The sequence below is a fragment of the Talaromyces marneffei genome, chromosome 3 (assembly GCF_009556855.1).
Source record: "Talaromyces marneffei chromosome 3, complete sequence".
Classification (NCBI taxonomy): domain Eukaryota; kingdom Fungi; phylum Ascomycota; class Eurotiomycetes; order Eurotiales; family Trichocomaceae; genus Talaromyces; species Talaromyces marneffei.
In genome coordinates this window covers 2,811,949-2,833,445 of record NC_072350.1, presented here as the reverse complement: position 1 = coordinate 2,833,445, position 21,497 = coordinate 2,811,949, and the positions used below count along the sequence as shown (strand labels likewise).

The 21,497-nt window shown below is 48.2% G+C and overlaps 12 protein-coding genes across 12 annotated transcripts; 6 read left to right on the top strand and 6 right to left on the bottom strand.

Moving 5' to 3' along the window:
* Positions 1–49: 49 nt before the first annotated feature.
* Positions 50–529, bottom strand: EYB26_004766 (uncharacterized protein; the record flags this gene model as incomplete). Its single annotated transcript, XM_054264057.1, has 2 exons — positions 50–360; positions 415–529. The coding sequence occupies 2 exons, from the start codon at positions 527–529 to the stop codon at positions 50–52; spliced, it is 426 nt and encodes a 141-aa protein (XP_054120032.1).
* Positions 530–900: 371 nt separating this feature from the next.
* On the top strand, positions 901–1,677 carry EYB26_004765 (uncharacterized protein; the record flags this gene model as incomplete). The annotated part of the gene is made up of 1 exon (XM_054264056.1): positions 901–1,677. One exon carries the CDS (start codon positions 901–903, stop codon positions 1,675–1,677), a length of 777 nt encoding a protein of 258 aa, XP_054120031.1.
* A 260-nt stretch (positions 1,678–1,937) lies between these two features.
* On the bottom strand, positions 1,938–3,279 carry EYB26_004764 (uncharacterized protein; the record flags this gene model as incomplete). Its single annotated transcript, XM_054264055.1, has 3 exons — positions 1,938–3,002; positions 3,068–3,083; positions 3,146–3,279. The coding sequence occupies 3 exons, from the start codon at positions 3,277–3,279 to the stop codon at positions 1,938–1,940; spliced, it is 1,215 nt and encodes a 404-aa protein (XP_054120030.1).
* A 318-nt stretch (positions 3,280–3,597) lies between these two features.
* On the bottom strand, positions 3,598–5,753 carry EYB26_004763 (uncharacterized protein; the record flags this gene model as incomplete). Its single annotated transcript, XM_054264054.1, has 4 exons — positions 3,598–4,759; positions 4,809–5,344; positions 5,432–5,608; positions 5,703–5,753. The coding sequence occupies 4 exons, from the start codon at positions 5,751–5,753 to the stop codon at positions 3,598–3,600; spliced, it is 1,926 nt and encodes a 641-aa protein (XP_054120029.1).
* Positions 5,754–6,508: 755 nt separating this feature from the next.
* On the top strand, positions 6,509–9,034 carry EYB26_004762 (uncharacterized protein; the record flags this gene model as incomplete). The annotated part of the gene is made up of 5 exons (XM_054264053.1): positions 6,509–6,527; positions 6,601–6,663; positions 6,729–7,321; positions 7,378–8,871; positions 8,942–9,034. 5 exons carry the CDS (start codon positions 6,509–6,511, stop codon positions 9,032–9,034), a joined length of 2,262 nt encoding a protein of 753 aa, XP_054120028.1.
* Positions 9,035–9,651: 617 nt separating this feature from the next.
* Positions 9,652–11,172, top strand: EYB26_004761 (uncharacterized protein; the record flags this gene model as incomplete). The annotated part of the gene is made up of 4 exons (XM_054264052.1): positions 9,652–9,696; positions 9,755–9,859; positions 9,919–10,524; positions 10,573–11,172. The coding sequence occupies 4 exons, from the start codon at positions 9,652–9,654 to the stop codon at positions 11,170–11,172; spliced, it is 1,356 nt and encodes a 451-aa protein (XP_054120027.1).
* A 498-nt stretch (positions 11,173–11,670) lies between these two features.
* Positions 11,671–12,473, top strand: EYB26_004760 (uncharacterized protein; the record flags this gene model as incomplete). The annotated part of the gene is made up of 2 exons (XM_054264051.1): positions 11,671–11,769; positions 11,817–12,473. 2 exons carry the CDS (start codon positions 11,671–11,673, stop codon positions 12,471–12,473), a joined length of 756 nt encoding a protein of 251 aa, XP_054120026.1.
* A 291-nt stretch (positions 12,474–12,764) lies between these two features.
* On the bottom strand, positions 12,765–13,729 carry EYB26_004759 (uncharacterized protein; the record flags this gene model as incomplete). The annotated part of the gene is made up of 5 exons (XM_054264050.1): positions 12,765–12,856; positions 12,914–13,013; positions 13,073–13,127; positions 13,187–13,371; positions 13,439–13,729. The coding sequence occupies 5 exons, from the start codon at positions 13,727–13,729 to the stop codon at positions 12,765–12,767; spliced, it is 723 nt and encodes a 240-aa protein (XP_054120025.1).
* Positions 13,730–14,174: 445 nt separating this feature from the next.
* On the top strand, positions 14,175–15,927 carry EYB26_004758 (uncharacterized protein; the record flags this gene model as incomplete). The annotated part of the gene is made up of 6 exons (XM_054264049.1): positions 14,175–14,240; positions 14,322–14,457; positions 14,511–14,694; positions 14,751–15,469; positions 15,528–15,845; positions 15,899–15,927. 6 exons carry the CDS (start codon positions 14,175–14,177, stop codon positions 15,925–15,927), a joined length of 1,452 nt encoding a protein of 483 aa, XP_054120024.1.
* Positions 15,928–16,265: 338 nt separating this feature from the next.
* EYB26_004757 (uncharacterized protein) lies at positions 16,266–18,237 on the bottom strand (the record flags this gene model as incomplete). Its single annotated transcript, XM_054264048.1, has 5 exons — positions 16,266–17,256; positions 17,325–17,533; positions 17,583–17,902; positions 17,973–18,049; positions 18,113–18,237. The coding sequence occupies 5 exons, from the start codon at positions 18,235–18,237 to the stop codon at positions 16,266–16,268; spliced, it is 1,722 nt and encodes a 573-aa protein (XP_054120023.1).
* Positions 18,238–18,682: 445 nt separating this feature from the next.
* EYB26_004756 (uncharacterized protein) lies at positions 18,683–19,918 on the bottom strand (the record flags this gene model as incomplete). The annotated part of the gene is made up of 1 exon (XM_054264047.1): positions 18,683–19,918. The coding sequence occupies one exon, from the start codon at positions 19,916–19,918 to the stop codon at positions 18,683–18,685; it is 1,236 nt and encodes a 411-aa protein (XP_054120022.1).
* A 487-nt stretch (positions 19,919–20,405) lies between these two features.
* Positions 20,406–21,483, top strand: EYB26_004755 (uncharacterized protein; the record flags this gene model as incomplete). The annotated part of the gene is made up of 3 exons (XM_054264046.1): positions 20,406–20,936; positions 21,002–21,230; positions 21,296–21,483. The coding sequence occupies 3 exons, from the start codon at positions 20,406–20,408 to the stop codon at positions 21,481–21,483; spliced, it is 948 nt and encodes a 315-aa protein (XP_054120021.1).
* Positions 21,484–21,497: the final 14 nt, after the last annotated feature.

Genomic DNA, 21,497 nt, shown 5'->3' with positions numbered 1-21,497 from the left:
TTATATAACAGCGTCCAGCGCATCATCACCTCATTTGTATATATCTGAATCAATACTCCCTCCAAATATCCTCAACATACTCCTTCGTCAACCTCGTATCATTCCCAAACTTTTCCTGCCAATGCACGAACCCTCCCTCCAAAACATAAACCTCTTGTTTCTTACTCTCCTCTACGCCCAACGTACGTTCACGTTCGCGTACATATCGTAATGCTGCAGAAGGACCACGTTGTTGACTCAGAGCGCAGTGGAAGACGACTTTTTCTTTGTCGGCGAGGGTGCGCACGAGTTCGGGCATACGGTAGTCGAGGCTAGAGCTGGGGACCCAGGTTGAGGTGTGAATGTGGCCGCCTACGTGGTCTAGAGGTTGAGTTGGCGAGATTTAGAAAGTAGTTGGGAAAGATTATATAGTACCTGAGTCGCGGACGTCTATTATGGCTAATTTGCTGGGTGTGTTTGTTGATAAGAGTAGTGACGAGAGGACATCTCGACTCATGCGGGGAAGGGTTGCGATTGTGATTGAAGACATACTGTCTTGCTTATTGGAGGACGTTGAAATTTGAGCGTGATTTTAAATGAAGTGCTTTGCAAATGTAGTAGCGATATGTTCTGGAATCATAAAAAAGAAGTGTTATGTTGTTCTTCTACTTCATTTGGATGGTTGACCTCTCAAAAGATTATTGCGGAGCAGCGGAGATGCCGTAGGTGATTCACGTGATCTCAGAAATTCCGCGCTTCTTCAATTTCCCAATTTATCTGCAGTCTCTCGACACCAACTCTTTAGAGACCATACTCATGCTCCACGCTCAACACGATTTGGCACAGCAGTGGTTGCAGATTGAGACCAATTTGTCTAAAATAATACTGAGAACACCTTTTTTAATAATAAACTAGCCCGCCATGGCGGTGCAATCCTCCCTCGTGAGATGTCTTCGTACATCCACGACAACATTCGCTCGTCCGATGCCTATTCGCAGCCGACTCTCTCAACTTTCCCAGAGATCCAGCTACGCTACAGACAATGCCCCCTCAAACCCCAAACCACGAACCTCCATATTCGACGGCATGAACACCACCAACCAACCTACAACACCATCCTCATCATCATCAGCGTCAAACGACATTGCAAACGCAAACGCAAAGCTCTCGGAAAGCATAGCCAACATCCGCAAGGACTTTCAATACATCAAAACGCCAGTCAACGCTCCGCGCGCAAGCCGCGAATTCTTGAAAAACCCGTCGTTGGCAGCCGCGCGAGCCCAGCAACGAGCTGAAGGAGATTTGGACAATCTGTTGTCCAGAAGAGCTCCTGCTGCTCGACGACAACAGCAACAGCAGACATCATCAACAATAGATGGCATAGCATCGGCCATTGACGCAGCCGACCCTATCTCACCTCCTAGGTTCCGCACTACGCCCATGAAACTGGGCACAAAACTTGGTCGACAGGTTTTGGTCTCTGCTGATCGCGGCATTGACGTTGCAGGCGCAATTCGCTTGGTGCAGATGAATTGTGCAGTGAACGGGATTAGGAGACAGGCTAATTTGCAGAAATTTCATGTTCGACGGGGTCAGAGACGTAAGGATCTGAGGAGCCAGAGATGGAGGAAGTTGTTCAAGTTTTCGTTTGATGAGACTGTGAAGAAGATTCAGAGGATGAGGGATCAGGGGTGGTAGTTCTGTCTTTTTGAGGCAATGTGTATAAGTAGGATTGATGTTGGGTATTATTTTAAAAATAGGGGGGAAGACTATATTCAGATAGATGTATTATACAGATATGCATATTATTTCGCTTTTCGCTAATCATGTACGGATTCCATCTAACACATTCAATGTACAGAAGCAGAGCATGATACAATCTATAAACATGGCATGTACTCCCCTTCCAATATCGTAATTGTCGTCGTAGTTTTGTCAGACACCAAAGTCGAGTCTGTCTAATCCTTCTTCCCATACCCATATCCACCTCCATTCGCGGGTGTACTACCCGTCACCGAAGACGCAGGGGAATATCCACCATACCCATTCGACCTCCCACTATTCCCATATGTAACACCACTAACGCTTCCACGCCTCGTTTTGCTGTTTGCCGTCGTCATAGGGCGTCCAAGTATACCTTCCCCCCTCCAAGCCCCCGGACCACCGCCACCACCACGCCTCACAACCCTTTGCCAGTAGGACGCAAACAATGCACCAATACCAGCAGCCATAACAAAGAAAACCAACTTCGTCAACAGACCCAAAATCGTAGAGCTTTCACCGGCATGGATATGAGGTGAATCGTACTCATGATCGAGCCAACCAAGACTATCTGCGCCAGAAACCCAACTCACCCTAAACTTCAGCGTCAAAGGCTCTCCACGAATAACTTTCGACCCATGACCCGCCGTCCAGGGGTTACGCGCATTCTCAATTATGGCTGCATCTTCCTCTTCATCCGACAACTCCTTTTCAGTCTTTTTGGGCGCATGTAATTCCGGCAACGAATAAGCCGTTCCTGCAACAATATAACCAGGCGACTTTGCGGATCGTGGTGGCTTTTGTTTATGTTTCTTTGTTGCTCCTACCGAGGACAGGACTTCTTCCTTGCGGGGCGATTCGACGGAACTCAAGCGGTGCATTATGACGTTCATGTCTGTCCAGATGTGTAGGTGGCTGAGTTGAAGCGTTCCTTGTACGGCGATTGTGAGGGGTGTATATGGTGGACCATTGTCGGTGCCGCTTCCACCGTTACTATTTGAGGTGCTATCACCACTGACATCGACGACGTTGTACTCTGTCGACAAGTCGTTGCTGCCATCCAATGGGATCGTGGGCACACGACATGTCAGGGGCGCGTCGGAGTGGACGTAGTACTCTAACAGATGGTACAGTTCGTCGGGTAGAGACTCAATGGTGCAGGAGATAGTTTCTGTGACGCCGTAGTGCAGCGCGAGAGGGAGAGAGGTTTCGTTGCATGTTGGGAAGGGTATGTATTGTAGTCGGCCGAGGCTGTCTCTTATCTGTTGACGAGTTAGTATCATGTACACACATCAGTATGCGAGTATGGATGTGAAGGTACGCGTACATGTTCACCTGACTCTCTGCACGGTAGAAAAGGTAAATTAGCGATCAGCGCGACGGAGCGACACGAAAGGATACTCACATCGTCCTATTCAAACAACTAACAGGAATCGATTGCCCATACGCATATCCGGCGATATCTTTCGAAGCCGGAGAAGCAGCGAACACTCCGCTTGACAGGAGCACAAAGAACGAAATGTGACGTTGAGAAAACATATTTCCATCAATTCGATAAATTCAATATGGAAAAACCATGACCGTATTCTATTGAGTATCTAGATTGTCGAATGTGGTTGTTGGAGAAAAGACCACGCCGCTTGTTTTTGCGGAGAAGGGTCCCACCAGTTGTTGGCGGCGATTTTGGCTCTGGTGGCGAACGGAAAGGGGATCCTCTACCTACAAACTAGACTCAATGTTTATGTTCTGATGCATGATATTTATAACATTACTTTTTGTGTTCATTTCTAATCATTGCTATTGATAATAAAGGACAAGATCATACTATCTAGATTGCATGTCCACAGTTCAAGCGAATTAGGCAAGGTTGGCCTTAGTTTTGAAAGCCTTGATGAGACCAGCAGTGGAAGAATCGTGCGCACTGCCTGCATCAGGAGTCTCGAGCTCCTTCTGAATGTTCTTAGCAAGAACCTTACCCAACTCAACGCCCCACTGGTCGAAAGAGTTGATGTTCCAGATGGCACCCTCGGTGAATGTCAAGTGCTCGTAGAAAGCAATGAGAGCTCCCAAGGAAGCAGGGGTGATCTTTTGGGCGAGGATGGAAGTGGTTGGTCGGTTGCCAAGGAAAGTCTTATGAGGCACCAAGGCATCAGCGGTATTCTCAGCCTTGACCTGCTCGGGGGTCTTTCCGATCATCAAAGCTTCGGCCTGAGCGAAGAAGTTGGAAGCAAGCATGCGCTGGTGCTTACCACCCTCAATAGGGTTGTGAGACTCGACGGCAAGAAGGAAGTCGGTAGGGATGAGCTTTGTGCCCTGGTGAAGAAGCTGGAAGAAACTGTGCTGGGCGTTGGTGGCGGGTTCACCGAACAAGACAGGACCGGTGGTGTACTTGACATAGTCACCAGAGCGAGTGATGGCCTTTCCGTTGCTCTCCATAGACAATTGCTGGAGGTAGGCGGGGAATCGGTGGAGGTATTGGTCAAATGGAGAGACCAAGTGAGTTTGAGCGCCAAAGAAGTCACTGTACCAGACACTCAAAAGACCAGCAATGACGGGAATGTTCTCCTTCAAAGGAGCCTCACGGAAGTGCTTGTCCAAGGCATGAGCACCCGCCAAGAACTGGTGGAAGTTGTCGTAGCCAATGTATATGGCAACGGAAAGACCGATGGCGCTCCAGACAGAGTAACGTCCACCAACCCAAGATTCGAATTCGAACATGTTCTTCTTGTCGATACCGAACTTGGTGACCTCAACTTCGTTGGTGGACAAGGCGACGAAGTGCTTAGCAATGTGAGCTTCGTCCTTGGCGGTTTTGAGGAACCACTGCTTGGCCGTGTTGGCGTTGGTAGTGGTCTCGGCAGTAGTGAAAGTCTTGGAAGCGATCAAGAAGAGGGTGGTTTCAGGGTCGGAATCTTTGAGGGCTTCGGCGATGTGAGTACCGTCGATGTTGGACACAAAGTGGAGTTTCAAGTTGGGGTGTCCATAGGGCTTCAAGGCCTCGGTGACCATGACTGGGCCGCTGCAAAAGGTGAGAACTATTCTTGGCACTCATTGCTGGAACTGCTTACAGATCTGAACCACCAATACCAATGTTGATGACGGTCTTGATGCTCTTGCCAGTGTATCCCTTCCAGTCACCGCTGCGCACCTGCTCGGAAAACTCCTTCATGTGCTCCAAAACGGCGTTGACCCCTTCGACGACGCTCTTGCCATCAACTTGCATGGGCTCGTTGGTGACATTTCGCAAAGCTACGTGGTAGACAGCGCGGTCCTCTGTGAAGTTGATGTGCTCACCCTTGAACATAGCATCACGAAGCTGCTCCAAGTTAGCCTCTTGGGCAAGCTTGACCAAGAGGTCAAGAATCTCGTCGGTGATGAAGTTCTTAGAGAAGTCGAAGAGGATGTCCTTGCCGTCCACGGTGTTGGTGAAGGTACGGCTGAATTTCTCGAAACGGCTGGGGTCTTTTTCGAATTCTTCCTTCAACACAATGCTCTTGCCAACAGAGGCATGGTGCTGCTGGAGCGCTTTCCACGCATCCAGATCGGAGGCTTGCTTGAAACCGGGCATCTTGATGACAATCTGTAGGGATGGGGTCGGATTGTTCTGGATGAGTTCTGTGTTAGTGTGGGGTCCTTAGGATTTGTTGTTCTTTTGATAAAAGAATATGGTAAACATCCCAGCACAACTTACATAGCAATCAATTGACACCAAAGTCGATTGACGATGAGGATCAAGAAGAGCAGGGAATTGATTGAAGTGATGTTGATGTTTGGGAAGGTGGAAGGGTGAGGGTGAAGGTGAAGGTGGGACACGGTTATAATAAATAACGTCACGGGTCGAGGGGCAGCGGCCGGCGTGGGGGAAGGCCTAGCTCCGGATCGGGTAATTGCGACTGCTCTAATTTTCCTTTTTTCTTGAAGCTCCTTGCTCAACGCTTGAACCTTCCGGGACTCCGGGAGACCGCGGAGAAAGGCCGGTGTGGGAATGTGAGGCCTGACGACCTGTCAGTCATTTGTGTAAAGGTTTTTATTTTCGAATGTTATGTTCCTGTCGATTACTTATTCGACTGCTCTGGACCGTCTCCATTCAGCCTGATTGATGTACCGGCATCAGCATCAACATAGGTAGTTATTCGGCATCATTCAATTACAGAATCGATTTTCATGAGCTAATTCCGACTCATCGTGACAACCTTATCAATGTGTTCATTAACTGCCAAGGGCTCAAGGGCCGATTCGCGGTGAGCTTACCGTAGCTGTCGGATTTTTTGCACTCGCAGAGTCGGATAAAGCAAATGAACCTATTTCCGAGCCTCAATGGATATCTTGCTTACTCACGCTTATTCATGCTTATTCGGGTTTTTGGGACATGATCTTACGTAGTCTCACATTTCTACATCTTATGCCTTAGTTGCTCGTAGAGTGTAGTGTGGTTGTGGCTTCAAGTGTAGAGACGGAGATGCATAGAGACGTCTGGCCTCTGATTGGCTGGTCGGAGGCCTAGGTCAGCCTGGCCTATTGGCCAAGCCAGACAAGCTAATATTTTGCGTTTGGGAAGCTGCTTCCTTCCTTGGCCGCCTCAAAAGCTCACATCTGACTGAACGAGAGCTTCCACTGTCTTTGGTCATTTACGATCCTGTGATTCATCGCCTGAAATTAACCAACTGGTCCCATCCGACTTGTGATAGAGCGCAATACTTGAAGCAAAATATTTTTTTCTCTCTTTTTAACAGCTTGACGACTGGGTGAGAGGCGGACAGTCAAAAACATGTACAACCCTTATCAAGGTAAGTCCAAGCAATCGTGATCCACCATCACAACAAGTTTTACTATACACTTGACTAACTTTCTTAATTCTAGGTTCGCACCTTTATGGCCGACCTGGGGACTATGGGAGTTATCCTGGTGCCCCTCCAGGCATGGGTAAGTTCACGCCTTTCATCCTGAATCCCAGTAAAGAAAACTATCTCTAAATCTAATGTTTTTAGGCGCCCCTCCAGGCATGGCTGCTCCCGGAACTGCACTTCCTCCAGGTATGCAACAAGCGAACGCGCAACAGTCAGGTCGCCCAGGCGGCTTTCCAGCCAATTTTCAACCTCCTCCCAACATGCCAAATATAAACTTCTCTGCACCAGTTATTCGCCTCGGCACAGCAGGTCCTGCGAAGTCGGCGACACCTGAAGGTACCGGGCGAACCGGCGAGACAAATCGAAGGGCAGGACTTGGCGCCACCAGCGTTGAGTCACAGCGCCAGACCATCCGGGATGCGATGATGCAGCTGCAGCCACCAACCAAAGAAGAAATTTTGAGAACTATATTTGTTGGAGGTATTACGGAGGGCACCGGAGGTGATGATGGTGTGGAGCGTATCCTGCGTTGTGCGGGCAGTTTGAAACGCTGGATTCGCGCCACTGATGCAGATGACAAGCCCTGCAAATTTGGATTCGCGGAATACGACGACCCCGAAAGTCTCAGCGTGGCTTTAGAAGTTCTCAAGGATGTTGAGGTTCCAGTGAAGCGACAGATGCCGAAGGCAGAAGGCGACAAGGAGAATTCTGAAGTGGAAAAGGCTAAGCTTCTGGTATGATCTTTGCGCATATACATGAAGCTACTTGACTATATCTAACTTTCTTACAGGTCGTCTTTGACGAAGGGACTTTGAAATACGTTGAACAGTACCAGTCCACTAGGAATGAAGAAGATGATTCCGATCGCACCGCCCGTCTTGACGCTGCTCGCGAATCGCTTTCCACCGTGCTATCAGAATTGGCGCATCCAGCCGTGCCTACGCAAGCTGAGGAAGCATCCACCGTTGATCGTGACGGCGACGTACCTATGCAGGAGGGAGGCAAAGATGCCGAAGTCGTTACTATTCCCATCGCTGCCGAAGACGAACTGTCAGATATACCAGCCGAGATGCGCGAGACAGTCGCCAAGGAGATTGCTGCTTTCCGAGAGAGGAGCAACCGCCGTGATCTTGAACGTCTTCGCCGAGAGGAGGAAATTGAATCAATGGAGCGTGCAAGGAATTCCGGCGGCCGTATGAACAGGCTGGCATCTCCACCTCTGTCAGCTCCCAGTGGACCTGCTGGAGGAGTCAACGGAGTCCCTCTTGGTCCTCGCGATCGTTCTATAGCCAACGCACCCTCGGGACCAAAGGGATTCGGTGTGCAGATTCCCAAGGAATACCAGAAAGGAGTCGCATTTGTGAATGGCCACGGAGTGCCACTTGGTCAGGAAGATGAGGACACTGATGCTAGCGATGAGGAGCTTGAGCGTAGGAGACAGGAAAAGAGGAATGCAGAATTGGAGAAGCAATTCCTCGATCAAGAACGCAGATGGTTGAACCGTGAACGCAGTCGTACGGCCGCTGTTGAACGTGAGAGGAAGCGTGATAAGGAAGAGGACGCTAAGGTTGACGAGGCCAAAGAAGCGATGGCAAAGATTCTTCGTGAGTGGAATGACGATGTCGAAGCTAGTCGTAAGGTGGATGAATACTATGCAGATCACGGGGCCTGGATGCGCAACCGTGCGGCTGTTCGTGGACGGGAAATCAAAGCCGATGAAGCTGACCGAGCTGCGGAAGGACGAGAGAAGGCCCGGTCTGAGCAACAACGTGAACAAGCTCGTGGTATGGCGGACGACTTCTTGGCTCGTCAGGCTGAAGAGCTTGAAGCGCAGCCACAGGCACCTCGCGAACCTCAGCGATTCAAGCTATCTCTTGGCGCAGCGGCACAACAAAAAGCACAGGCTGCCACGACTCGTCGCACTGTTGCTGAAGTTGAAGGTCTATTGGAAGATGAGGAAGAAGGGGCTGCTACTACGAAACGCACGCTCGTCCCGATCAAATTCGATACCGCTGCAGAGGCATCTGGTCTCAGTGATGAAGAGAGGGCGCAGGCTGTCAGACAGCTCGCTGCAGAAATTCCTTCGGACAAGGAAGGCCTATGGAAATGGAACGTCAAGTGGGAGTTTGTCGATGAGTCGGTTCTTGGCGAACAACTGAAACCGTTTGTCGAGAAGAAGATTATGGAGTACCTTGGTGTGCAGGAGGAAATGTTGGTCGATGTTGTTGAAGAGCATATCCGCCGCCACGGTGAGCCTCAGGAGTTGGTCGAGCAATTGGCCGAGGTCAGTCCTTTCTATTTATCTTTATAACAACACACCTGAAGCTCTTCTGCTAACTATTCATTTATTACAGGCATTGGATGAAGAAGCGGAAGTTTTGGTCAAGAAGCTGTGGCGTATGATTATCTTCTTTTCTGAGAGCGAGAAGCGAGGTCTTTCGACGTAGTGTACTGTATCTAGCATATTTTATGTATCTACCAATTCTTGTGGCGTTCTCACCAAGAGTGTTGACCTGACGAGCTTCTGAACTACAAAAATTTTACAACACGTGAGCTATCATCACTATCGTCATTTCTTCCAGTACATAATTCACGCATCGGAGAAACTGCGAGATGTATCAGGCACATAGCACACCTATTGGCGGGAAAACCAACTCCACCAACCAGATGTGGGGGGTTGCTCAGGCTACTTTTTACCCGCAAAATAACCCCCGCATACAAAAACATTCTATGGCATCTATGCCGCAGTCACTCTCGTCATTGGAGGGATTCAGCCAATTTTTCAAGATGTGAAACGAGAGGGGAAAATAGTGGACGTGGGATGTCGTATTGTCTAGCTGATTTAAATATCTCACGAGGCTGCGTTCTGCTGGTGGTTCTGGAACGTAGTACTTAAAGCTTGGGTATCCTCTCATTTGTATGGATCTATCTTTCTTTCGCTTTCTTTCCCTTGATTTCTTATTCCCGCCTATTGACGCATTGCTTTTTGTATACTTTTGTATAGCATTGAGCTTCAATATCAATTACTTCTGAATTACCTGAATTTGAAACATTACAACACAAGATGGTCAAAATCACAGGCTTTCTCACCCGAGATGTGAGGTTTCCTGTAAGTGCCATCGTCTTGCTGTCCGTCTTCTATACAGACAATTGACATGACTGAACAGACCTCGCTCGACAAAACCGGCTCTGATGCTATGAATGCTGCTGGTGACTACTCCTCTGCATACTGCATCATCAAGACAGACTCACAATACGAGGGTCACGGAATGGTGAGGCTTGCCCCTTCCCCACCAGAACGTTTGAAGACTACATGCTGATTCTGATATAGACATTCACAATTGGCCGCGGCAACGAAATCGTCTGCGCCGCCATCAGCACCATCGCCCCCCTCATCGTAGGTAAAGACCTAGACGAAATCACCGCCGACTGGGGCAAGACATGGCGCTACCTCGTGTCCGACAGTCAACTCCGCTGGATCGGACCTGAAAAGGGCGTCATCCACCTCGCCCTCGGCGCTGTCGTCAACGGCCTCTGGGATCTTTGGGCCAAGACCCTTAACAAACCCGTGTGGCGTATTGTGGCCGACATGACTCCCGAAGAAGTTGTACAATGCATTGACTTTAGATATATCACCGACGCTTTGACTCCTGAAGAGGCAGTGGGGTTGTTGAAGGAGGTTGAGCCTACGAAACAAGACCGTATCAGGGATGCGGAGCAAAACAAGGCTGTGCCTGCTTACACGACTAGTGCGGGTTGGTTGGGATATTCACATGAGAAGTTGAGGGCGTTGTTGGAACAGAGTGTCAAGGATGGATTTAAGCATTTCAAACTCAAGGTTGGAGGGAACTTGGAGAATGATAAGATTCGGTTGGGCATTGCGAGAGAGGCCATTGGATATGATAAAGGGAATGTTTTGATGGTTGATGCCAATCAGGTATGTCCTACTCTTCCGTCTCTTCTAGGGAGGCCTAACTGTGTCCAGATTTGGTCCGTCCCCGAAGCTATCGAGTACATGAAGGAGCTTGCCCAATTCAAGCCCTGGTTCATCGAAGAGCCCACCTCTCCCGACGACGTCCTCGGTCACGCCGCCATCCGCAAAGCCCTCGCCGACACCCCCTATGGCACCGTCGGCGTCGCAACCGGCGAAATGTGTCAAAACCGCGTGATGTTCAAACAATTCCTCCAGGCCGGCGCACTCACCGTCCTCCAACCCGACGCCTGCCGAGTCGGCGGTGTAAACGAATGTCTCGCCATCCTGTTGTTGGCTCGCAAATTCGGTATCCCCATTGTGCCTCACTCCGGTGGTGTTGGATTGCCTGAATACACGCAACACTTAAGCACGATTGATTATGTTGTGATTAGTGGGAAGAAGAGTCTGTTGGAGTATGTGGATCATTTGCATGAGCATTTTGAGCATCCGGCTAGTGTTAAGGATGGATATATTGTTACTCCCTTGGAGCCGGGCTATAGTGTGCAGATGAAGGCGAATAGTATGGATGAATATGCGTTCCCTGGTGAACAGGGGAAGAGTTGGTGGACGACGGATGCTGCCAAGGTCATTTTGGATGGGCCTCGTATTTGATGAATAATGTTAGTTGTGTTGGCAGTTAAATAATGTATCTTCATGTCGTTCAAGTTTCTCTTCAATCATCAAAACATTAAATATTTAGAATAAGATGGTTCTCATCCAGGCCATTCTTGTCATGTGTAACTTAATGGCCGATCTCGGCTTACCTACTGTATGGTACCGTACTCCAGTTTTACCACTCAATGTTTACTCAGCTGAGATTTCAACAAATCAACAACGCCTTCCAATGCGATTGCCAGCGAATCAATTGATCCAATTCCACAATTTGATGGACATACAAGTTAGTTTAGATGCATGAAGAAGAGGGGTGCCCTGATGAATCCTACCTGTGTGGCGTTCCGCTTTACTAGCAACACTCTTCGTCGATTAACATCAACCACAATCATACCGAGCTTGAGACAGCTACATCAACAACCGCAAGGACATAATCCAGCTTTTCGTCCGTTTGGGATATTAAGGAACTTTAATGCTACTCGTTACTATTCAAACAATATGACATCAACACCATCAGAAACACTCGAAGATCTCTGCACTCGAGTCCAGACCATCCTGCCAGAACAATTCCGAAAAGATGCATGGTATCTCATCGTCGTATGTATCCGCCCTCCTCCTTTTACCCATAACTAATGAAAGTATAGACAGCAGTCCTAGTAGGCTGCAACAAATCCACTGAAACAGGCACCCTCTACACAAACCTCGTAGAGCACGTCTCCGAGTCTGAGGAAAAACGCATCAAAGCCCGGTTGAGCGATGTGCTAATGAAAGAATGGACTCTCGTCGGCGTAACGCCTATCGTATATGCAGTTACTGCATTGGGCAAAGCAGAGACCGCCTTTTACGAAAAGCGAGGTCTCAAGATGGAGGAAGCCCCTCCGTCAGAGGATGGGCTACTCGATTTTCCTGATAAGCGGAAGAATATCGATTTCAATAATCATATCCCGGACAGAGGTACTAAGTTTCTGCAACAACTGTATCGCCAAAATCTAGCCCCGATCTGTGCCTCTTGGGGTTCGTTTGCGTCTGATTTTATGTGGATGGAGCGAAGCGTGATTTATGGCTTGTTTCTTTCGGATCATGAAATCCTCTCAGCTGTGGAGGCTGAGTTGGTGATCCTAACGGGAATTATGATCCAGGGACTTAGTGCACCCACGATCTGGCATCTTAGAGGCTTGAGGAGGTTAGGTGTTAGTGAGGAGGATACGGAGAAGGTGCAGTTGGCTATTGAGGCGGTGGCCGGTTGGTCAGGGAGGGATGTTGAGGGGTGGCCTAGGGTGAAGGATATAGGCGATATTTGATCAAAGAAGAGTGGAGTTGTTAGAACTTGTTAGACATAACCATTAGTGGGTATAGCGGAGGACGCATAGAGGCAGGGATATTCGCTAATTATCAATTGCTCATAGTAGAATACATTTTGATTTCGGTGTATGAAATTTTTTAGCATACAAGGAGATACAACAGTTGCGTTGTTCTGCTACACCAGCGAGGCTGCTCGACCGGTGCTTATTCGTCACTCGATAGCAAATAGCTCCAAGACGTCGTTGAAACTGTGAATCAATGGAGATATAATCCACCCTGTCGTTATCAACTCAACGCCAGTTGATACCAAGAATCTTCAAGGGACTCTTCTTCCCGCCAAGGGCTTCGTCACTGGATTGCTCGAGAATTATTCGTGGGTGGCCTGATTGTAGTCAGTACGGCGAGAATATCCCCATTGTGCACGAGAGGGTGAATTTACCTTTCACATCTACCGCTAGCAACCGATATTGGAAGTTGGGCTCGTCCAACGGCTTGATCATATGTACATGCACTATACCCTCATTCAGTGGTCCCTCAACCTATACGATATTCATTAGTATGCATCCAAGATGACTGTGCTTCCCATAGACAAACTTACATGAAAATTAATCCTCATGTGCTCTCTTCCAAGAGTGTCTTTTTGCATAGAGGTTCTGATGGGTTGTTAGCTAGGCAAGCCTTCAGAGACAGAAGAGGGGAGATGGGAGCGTACGCAATAGGTCTGTTTCTGGTCCACCTATTGCCCGTTGGTTCACCATATGCTTTGATTTCCTTGCTGTTCCCGAGTAATGCTGTGCATCGTGGATCTTCCTTGATTCGACTAACGGCCTTTTCGAATTGCCAGGTCTTGCTATTAGGAGAGAAAACGTCGGTATATAAGAGTGTCAAGACGCCGCCCTGAATGACCAAACAGTTAGAACAACGCCCCAGAAACACTTAAAAGGTTGAGGCTTAGGTCCCGTACCGTCATAACAACACCAACGATCACAATCACAAAATTGAATGATTGCTGTGTAGCTCGAGCCACTTTCTCCTTCCCGCTCAGTTCTGACCATTTATATCGTCCGTCGTCGGACATAACGGAAATCTGCTTTCTTGTTGGGCCGGAGCCATTGCCGCCGAGACTGCTTTGTGTTGCATAATTGCGTATTATATTCGATGATGTTGCTGCCGTAGGAGAAGCTTTGAGGATAGGTTTGGTCGTCGATCCACGGACCGTAAGTAGAGTCGGGTTATGTAGGAGTGAGCGATACATTCTGATATCTAGTTAGAATTGGGATCAGATACATTTGATGCCGGACGCTTGAAATGCGCGGTTGATACAATCCGTAAATAGCTGTCGCTAAATTTTGTTCGATGCGGAGACTGTTCACTATAGGTATGGGTCTTCCGCCTCATTGCGGAGATGAACGACTGGCCGCAACAGCTGCAAAAGCGGTGCGATATCACGTGCCTCATGCAAAATATCAACGCTAAGCCCCCTTCGGCAGTTGCAAAAAACAATTTTGCCCAATCAAGAATCGTTCCGTAATTTGCAGACTTAGATGGTATTCGACCACGTTCGCTCTTCGCTGCCAACTTGAACTGTCACCTTCGCTGATTGTTTATTTGCAACAGCACAGAAAACAGTCAACCCCACCACTTATACCCGACCAAGCTACATTTACGTTCAAGATCGCGTGCCAGTCTCAACAATCACCATGAGTGCCACCAAGGCGCAGTCGCAAAAGATCTTTGAGAAGTTGAAGACAAAGCCAGCAAACAGGGTAAAGTCGCCCCGCCAACCCGAGAAACCCCTTTTGTTAAACTCGAAGTCAACGCATGCTAACTCCTGGATTGTGTTATAGCTATGCTTCGACTGCGGCTCTAAGAATCCAACATGGTCATCCGTACCTTTTGGTATCTACCTATGCCTGGACTGCTCGTCTCATCATCGTAACCTCGGTGTCCATATCTCCTTCGTTCGCTCCACAAACCTCGACCGTATGCCTCTCCCCCGTTAGTAGAAATGTTCGGGACTGTACTGATAGATGCAGAATGGCAATGGGAACAACTTCGTTTAATGAAAGTCGGTGGAAATGAGTCGGCCACCAAATTTTTCCAATCGCACGGAGGTTCCGCCGCCTTGGCCAGCAAAGATCCTCATGTCAAATACGAATCGACTGCCGCTGTGAAATATAAGGAAGAGCTTAAGCGAAGAGCCGCTCAAGATGCAAAAGAGTGAGTCTTGTGATTATTGAATAACCAGATGCGTGGCAGAGACTAAGACAATCCAGATTTCCAGGTGAAGTCGTGGTCACAGACGTCGCGGGCACCCCCAATGATGGCGCTGCAACTCCTGCCGGTGAACCGGACGATGACTTTTTCTCTTCCTGGGATAAGCCCGCCATCAAGCGTCCCAGTAATCCCCCGTCGCGGGTCGGTACGCCATCGAACGCCAGCCGCACTGCCTCCCCATTCTTGAACGCTGGTGCCAACGGAAACGGAGCAAGATCCAAATCACCTCTTTCCGCAAGTGAGAAAGATGATACATCATCGCCACCTCCTGTTGCCGTCCGAACAGGAAATGTCGTCAGGAAAGGTCCCACAGGCGCTGGTGCTAAGAAGGGCAGTATACTGAGCTCCAAGAAAACCCAGAAACTTGGCGCAAAGAAGGTCGTGAGCACCGATGCAATTGATTTTGAAGAAGCTGAGCGCAAGGCAAAGGAAGAGGCGGAACGCATAGAGAAGCTGGGTTATGATCCGGAAGCTGAACAGGCAGAGTTGGAAGCTAAGGAGAAGGATGCGGCTACCACGAAGATTGCATCCCCCACTCCAATTAACCCTGCTAAAGGAGGCTTTGGCTCAACCGGTAAGGCACCTGAGAAGAGCGCGGCTGAGATGGAGCGTCTTGGAATGGGTATGAGCCGTTTGGGCTTTGGGCAGGTTTCCAAGCCCGTGGTTGCGAAGAAGCCTGGTTTTGGCGCTATTGCTCCTCAACGATCAGCTACCGATGGTAAGTCGATACTATTTCATTGTAGCTTACTGTTCTGAGTTTCTAACAAAGCCAACAGAAGAAGAAATCGAGCAAAACAGAACGCGCTTCGGAGCGCAGAAGGGTATCTCATCAGACGAATTCTTTGGCCGAGAGCGATTCGATCCTTCAGCACAAGCAGAAGCCAAGACTCGTTTGAACAACTTTGAAGGCGCCACATCTATTTCCAGCAATGCATACTTTGGCCGGTCAGAAGAGGACTATCCCGCTATTGACGACGGATATGGTGATCTTGAAAACGCAGCTAAAGATTTTGTTCGCCGATTCGGAATTACTGCCGGTGATGATTTGGAGAACTTGACGCAAGTTTTGGGTGAGGGTGCTACGAAGTTACAAGGTCAGCTTCCCCTTTTCCATACATACATAATGTCGTTGCTAATAAGATTGTAGGCGCCATCCGTAGCTATCTTAACAGTTAAATGATTCACGACATGTTCCTTGCAGATACCACCTTTGTCATTCAGCTTCCATTCTCAGGCCCACTTAAGCATTAATCATGTCACTCTCTCAGAAAATTGGTATGGATGTTGGGGTTCTTTGTTCCAATTGCTTGCTGGTAGCAAGCAAACTGCTGGGCATTCCTATTCATCTTGATATATACAATATTGTCTTAGTAATGAGGTTTAAATTGAAATATAGATTTACACGTAACACGCATCTTATATATAACTATACACTATAGAGTCTGCTTTATCTGTACAACTACTGTCCTAGTGCACAAGATATAACTTCACCCTAGTTATCTGAAGCCAATGTTTTAGAAACGATAAATAGCATCAGCCATCTTAACAACCTGCCCCATCTCTTTAACATCATGCACCCTCACAATATCTGCTCCCTGCTGCACACTAGCCGTAACCGCCGCCGCCGTACCCCAAACCCTCTCACTTGCCTTCTCCACGCCGGTAATATGGCCAATATAAGCCTTACGACTTGTGCCAATCAGCCACGGGAAATTCTCCAATCCTTCAATTTCATGACTCAACCCGGTCAAGCTCCGTAACAACTCGACATTCTGGTCCCTCATTTTCGCAAACCCCAATCCGGGGTCTAGGATTATGCGCCAACGTGGTATACCTGCTTCTTCAGCTGCGCGGATTTGAGTAAGTAGCTCTGCACCAACGTCCTTGATTACGCCGTTCGGGTATGTGGTAAGCTTGGTCATTGTCGCCGGCGTACCGCGCATATGCATCAGAATCACGGATTTGCCTGTGGCAGCCATGGTGGATAACATATCTGCATCCAGCGTGCCGGCGGATACATCATTGATAATATCGGCGCCGGCTGCGCATGCTTCTGCCGCGACGCGAGCGCGATATGTGTCGATGCTGATTGCTACATTCGCTGCCTCGGGTAGAGAGCGGATATGTCTGATAACGGGAATGACACGGGATAATTCTTCTTCGGGAGTGAGTGGAATTGCGTTTGGGCGGGTGCTTTCGCCGCCAACGTCAATGATTGTTGCGCCGCTTGCGATGAACTCGCGGATTGTGGATGTTAGTTGTTCAGGATTGAAGTTTTGACCAGAGTAGAAGTGTTTCCCGCCGTCGGAGAAGGAATCTGGTGTGACATTGAGGATGGCCATGATGTGGGTTTTCTTTTTGGGGTTGGAGGGGGTTAGAGGTGGGATGTGTGGTGATAGAGGGCTTGTGACGATGGGAGTTGTTTCCGATGGTGGTAGGGATCGGAGAGCGGAGAGGTATGTGAGGTCTTTTCCCAGTAAGGGGACCCTTTCATGGGGTATTAGTCTGTAATTGAACGTTAGTATTGATAATTCCATACTTCTTTTCGATTCAGAACAGAGGGGAAGACTCACTGGCAGAGTGGCCGCAGAACGAATTCTCTTTCCAGCATCAATTTGTGCGGTATATTCAACCGAGGATGAGACACCCTCTCATTATTATATAGCAAAATATCTAGATCAATATTTCTTGGACCCTTGTCAATGAGCTTTCGTCTTCCTAGGCCATTTTCAATAGCTTGCAGAGCATCCAATAACTCTATGGGACCGAGAGTTGTTTCAACCTTTCAAAAAGTCAGTACATTGACGTAGGTATAAGATAGCAAATCGTACCTCACAAGCCGCATTCAAAAACGGTTCTTGATCGAGAACATACATTGGCGCCGTCTCAAACAGTGAGCTTGTTCTTTTGACTTTGATGCCTACTCGGTTCATTTCGGCGCATGCTCGCTCTATCATTGCAATGCGATCGCCTATATTGCTACCCAGAGCAATGTAGGCTTTGTGGCTAACAGCTGTGCTCCCAGACGACGAGGCCATCATCCTAGATTGGGAAAAGTTTCTTGTGGATCGCGGTTGTGGGGTTGGTGTTTGAGAGCATGTATTTTTTGGCGCATATAACGGTTTTGAGCCTATTCCGCTTTTCAGCGATCCTAAAGATAGTTCTTAGCTGACCGTCATTCGATACATGTCAAGCAATTGGGATTGCCACACGTGGCGTACGCAACATGCGCACATCACTGGTCCATGAAAGAAGTAAGGGAAGAAGCTTACTCAGCCCATTCGCAACAAGTTGATATCTGTAAATATTGTTAGAACGATACTACATGTACATTGATGTAAAGAAGGAATGCCAATCTTGCCCTTTAGACCTCGCTATTGAATACTGTCGAACCCTATCTGCCGAGTGGACTGAAAGACGACCAATGTGTCTGGAATATAACAGACTAGTAATGTTCTGGCAGCTATATACAGCCCTGGTCGCCATGACTTTGTGCCAGATGATTAGCTGAGTCTTGCGACGTTATTATCAGATCATTTTCTAGGGAGGGTTTCTGATGTCGCAGAACCGCAGATTTGATTTGGCAGGTCTGGTCGGCTGCCGAATCGGGACCCACAATCGGCATACCACCATACCTGAAGCTAACCCTAACCCTATTTCGAGTGGAAAATGAGATTGTAGTATATAGCGTATTCTGGAAGCTATATTGATTCCATGATCACGCAGGTAGGTCTGCAGGTTCCAATTACCATATAGGAAAGTCTGTTTCTTCATATAAATACCTAGATATCCCGAGTATGGACGAGAGACCACCTAAGCACCAATTCTCAGGATGAGTGAGTAACAATGTGATAGCTTACTTGTTCAACAGGTCCACGAGAGACTATTTTCTTTAGGATCGAAGTATATCCTTGATTCATTCTCTGCATCATCAAGATCCAATCATGTTTCCGGTTTGCGACCACCTCTCCATCCGATCCTTACCGAACGTCGCTTCCAGAAACACCTTTGTAAATTCATTAACTTCTTCCGGTGCTGCTTCCACGAACAGTCGCTCTGCCTCTGATATTCTCACAATGCCCAACTTTGTCTCCAGGTATAGTCTAGTCCAGGTCACAGCGGATGAAGCCTCCCAGACCCCGGGCCCTGTGGTGACTACCATGGAGCCAGTACATTGAGGCACCTGACCCAGTTGCATCATTGAGTAAACAGCTTGAATCCCAGCTGCCATCATCCACGTACGTTGTGTACTTTCAGCGACTACCCAACAATGCCAATTGAGGTTTTCACGATCGTAAATATCCTGAACGTTCAACCGACTAGCAATCGGCCCATTCGGTGCTAAGTCAGCACCAGCGGACAGCATCTGGTTAGCATGATCAATCATTTCTTCTGTCCATTTATCAAGAACCGGCATCTGGCTTTCCGCAAAATGACGGAGACGGATATCACCATCAAAGAGTCCCATTATTAGATATATCAGCAGAGCCTGTACCCTAGCTAAATGATCGATTGAATGCAAATTATTTTGATTTTTCTCAGGCCAGTCCTCAAGACCCTGAGTAGCTACCAGCCGCCGAACTCGTTCCTCAAGAATGCGGAATATCATATGCTCATTGGTGGGTTTCTTGAGGATATACGATGATAAAGTCGTATAAGCATCCTGCATACATAAAGGCATTCGTGCCTTGTAGAGAAAAGCATGGATGAATGGGTTGCTTCCCTGGTACACCCACTGCTCAAGCCATGTGTGAAGCATTGCGACGTAAGACACTAATTGCTCACTGAGTACCGGCCGACCTGCGGAAAATGTAAGAGAACTAAGACCACCTGTGGATGGGAATGTGTATGCCCAATTCGAAAACGACTGAATTTCAGGACTAGTGATGCAGTCATGGAATCCATCTATTTCTGGTAGCTGTAATGACGACTTGCTGTAAGAATAGGGCGAGAGCTCAGAGCCGGGTGTATTGTCTGCGAGTCTATTATACGAGGTACTACCATGGCTATAAGTTGACGAATAATCATCTTTGCGTAAGATGAACGGCGTCTGTTTTGCAGGTGGATAGATGCATTCGATCCCTCGTCTATGGCATCGCGCACACTGCGGCGCCTGTCTCTCGCATTTCCGCTTTGCCCTGGCGCAGGGCGCACACGCGTTTTCCATTTGGCTGGTTCCTTGCACGGAGTAGCTCCTACAAGATATATATGCACTTAGAATTGAACGGCAATGTCGACTCGCAGTTCTAAGGAGATGGATGTTGCGTATCGCGGAGGTATCTTTCTTAGGGTCCGCCATTTTGCGGACGCTATCCACTTTCGGTTAGCTTCCGCAAATGATATCTTGACTCATCCAATTGTATTGCCGTATTGTAACTTTCCGTGGGTCGAATGCTGGGTCAGTCAAGCCCTAACTTCACTACTCCGTAGAGTCCGTACTATGGATCTATCATTTTTGCGTATATCGCCATATAGATGGCAAGTTAGGACAATACTCCCAGATGGCTTCTATCACAGTCAACATCATGGGCTATATATAAGTAGGACGCCTTTGCCTCGCATCCTAAGTTCTCCTGTTCTTCAATCAAAAACAATCTCATGCTTAGGCTCTTTGTGGCTCTATCTCTTGATAAAACTTTCCTATACCCGTCAAAATGAATCCAGACATTTTGATGCAGCTATTCAAGGGCCTTTCTGCCACAGATGTCACCAAAACCGTCCATACAGAGCCATATGCAGCCATCTCACCCTCTCGACCTGAGCTTAATCAAGCCGGAAAGGTCGTTTTGGTCACCGGTGGAGGTACCGGGGTAGGCTTCAACATTGCCAAAGCCTTCATTCGCGCATCGGCGGACACAGTGATTATTATTGGCCGCCGTGCTGATGTGCTTGAAAAGGCTGCTTCGGATCTCAGACAAGAAGCCATGTCCGTCGGAACAAGTACGAAGATCATCAACCGCCCTGTTGATGTTCTTGACTCGACACAAACCAATGAGTTTTGGGAATATCTTGCCGCTCAAGGGGTTACTGTCGACGTATTCGTTGCCAACGTTGGCAAAAGTTCAGTCCCAAAATCGTTGATCGAGCTTGGTGCCGCCCGTGTCTGGGAGGACTTCGAGATCAATGTCAAGTCGCCACTGTACTGGACGGAGAAATTCTACACTCAGCCTGGAGACAAGAAAAAGGTATGCATCTTTATATTATTTCTGCAAGTTACGAATCGCAGATATTAATTGCTTGGCTTGACTAGTATCTGATTAACGTATCATCCTCGGTTATTCACATGGCTGGATATCCAGGGGTTGGCGATCGCCCTGCCTACGTCTTGACCAAAATGGCGGGCACAATGTTCTTTCAGCTTACTGCTCAACAAGTGACGCCTGAGAAAATGCAGGTAATTAGCCTCCATCCGGGCTCTATCTACAGCACCGGATGGGAAGCTGTGGGTCTCAAGATTCCTAGGGAGTCATTTGATAGTGGTAAGTGCTACTTGGCCATCACTTGAAAGACAGAAAGTTATTTACAGTATTAACAATATTTGTAGATGACCTTTGTGGAGCCTTTGCTGTCTGGGCTGCCACCGATGAGGCCAGGTTCTTGCATGGTAGATTTGCCTGGGCATCCTGGGATGTCGAGGAGCTTGCTACCGGAGAGCTTAGGAAGAGAATTGATGAGGATCCTTATTTCCTCAGAACATCAATCTCAGGCCTGAATAGTACTAACCTGTCATAAAATCTTATGATAGC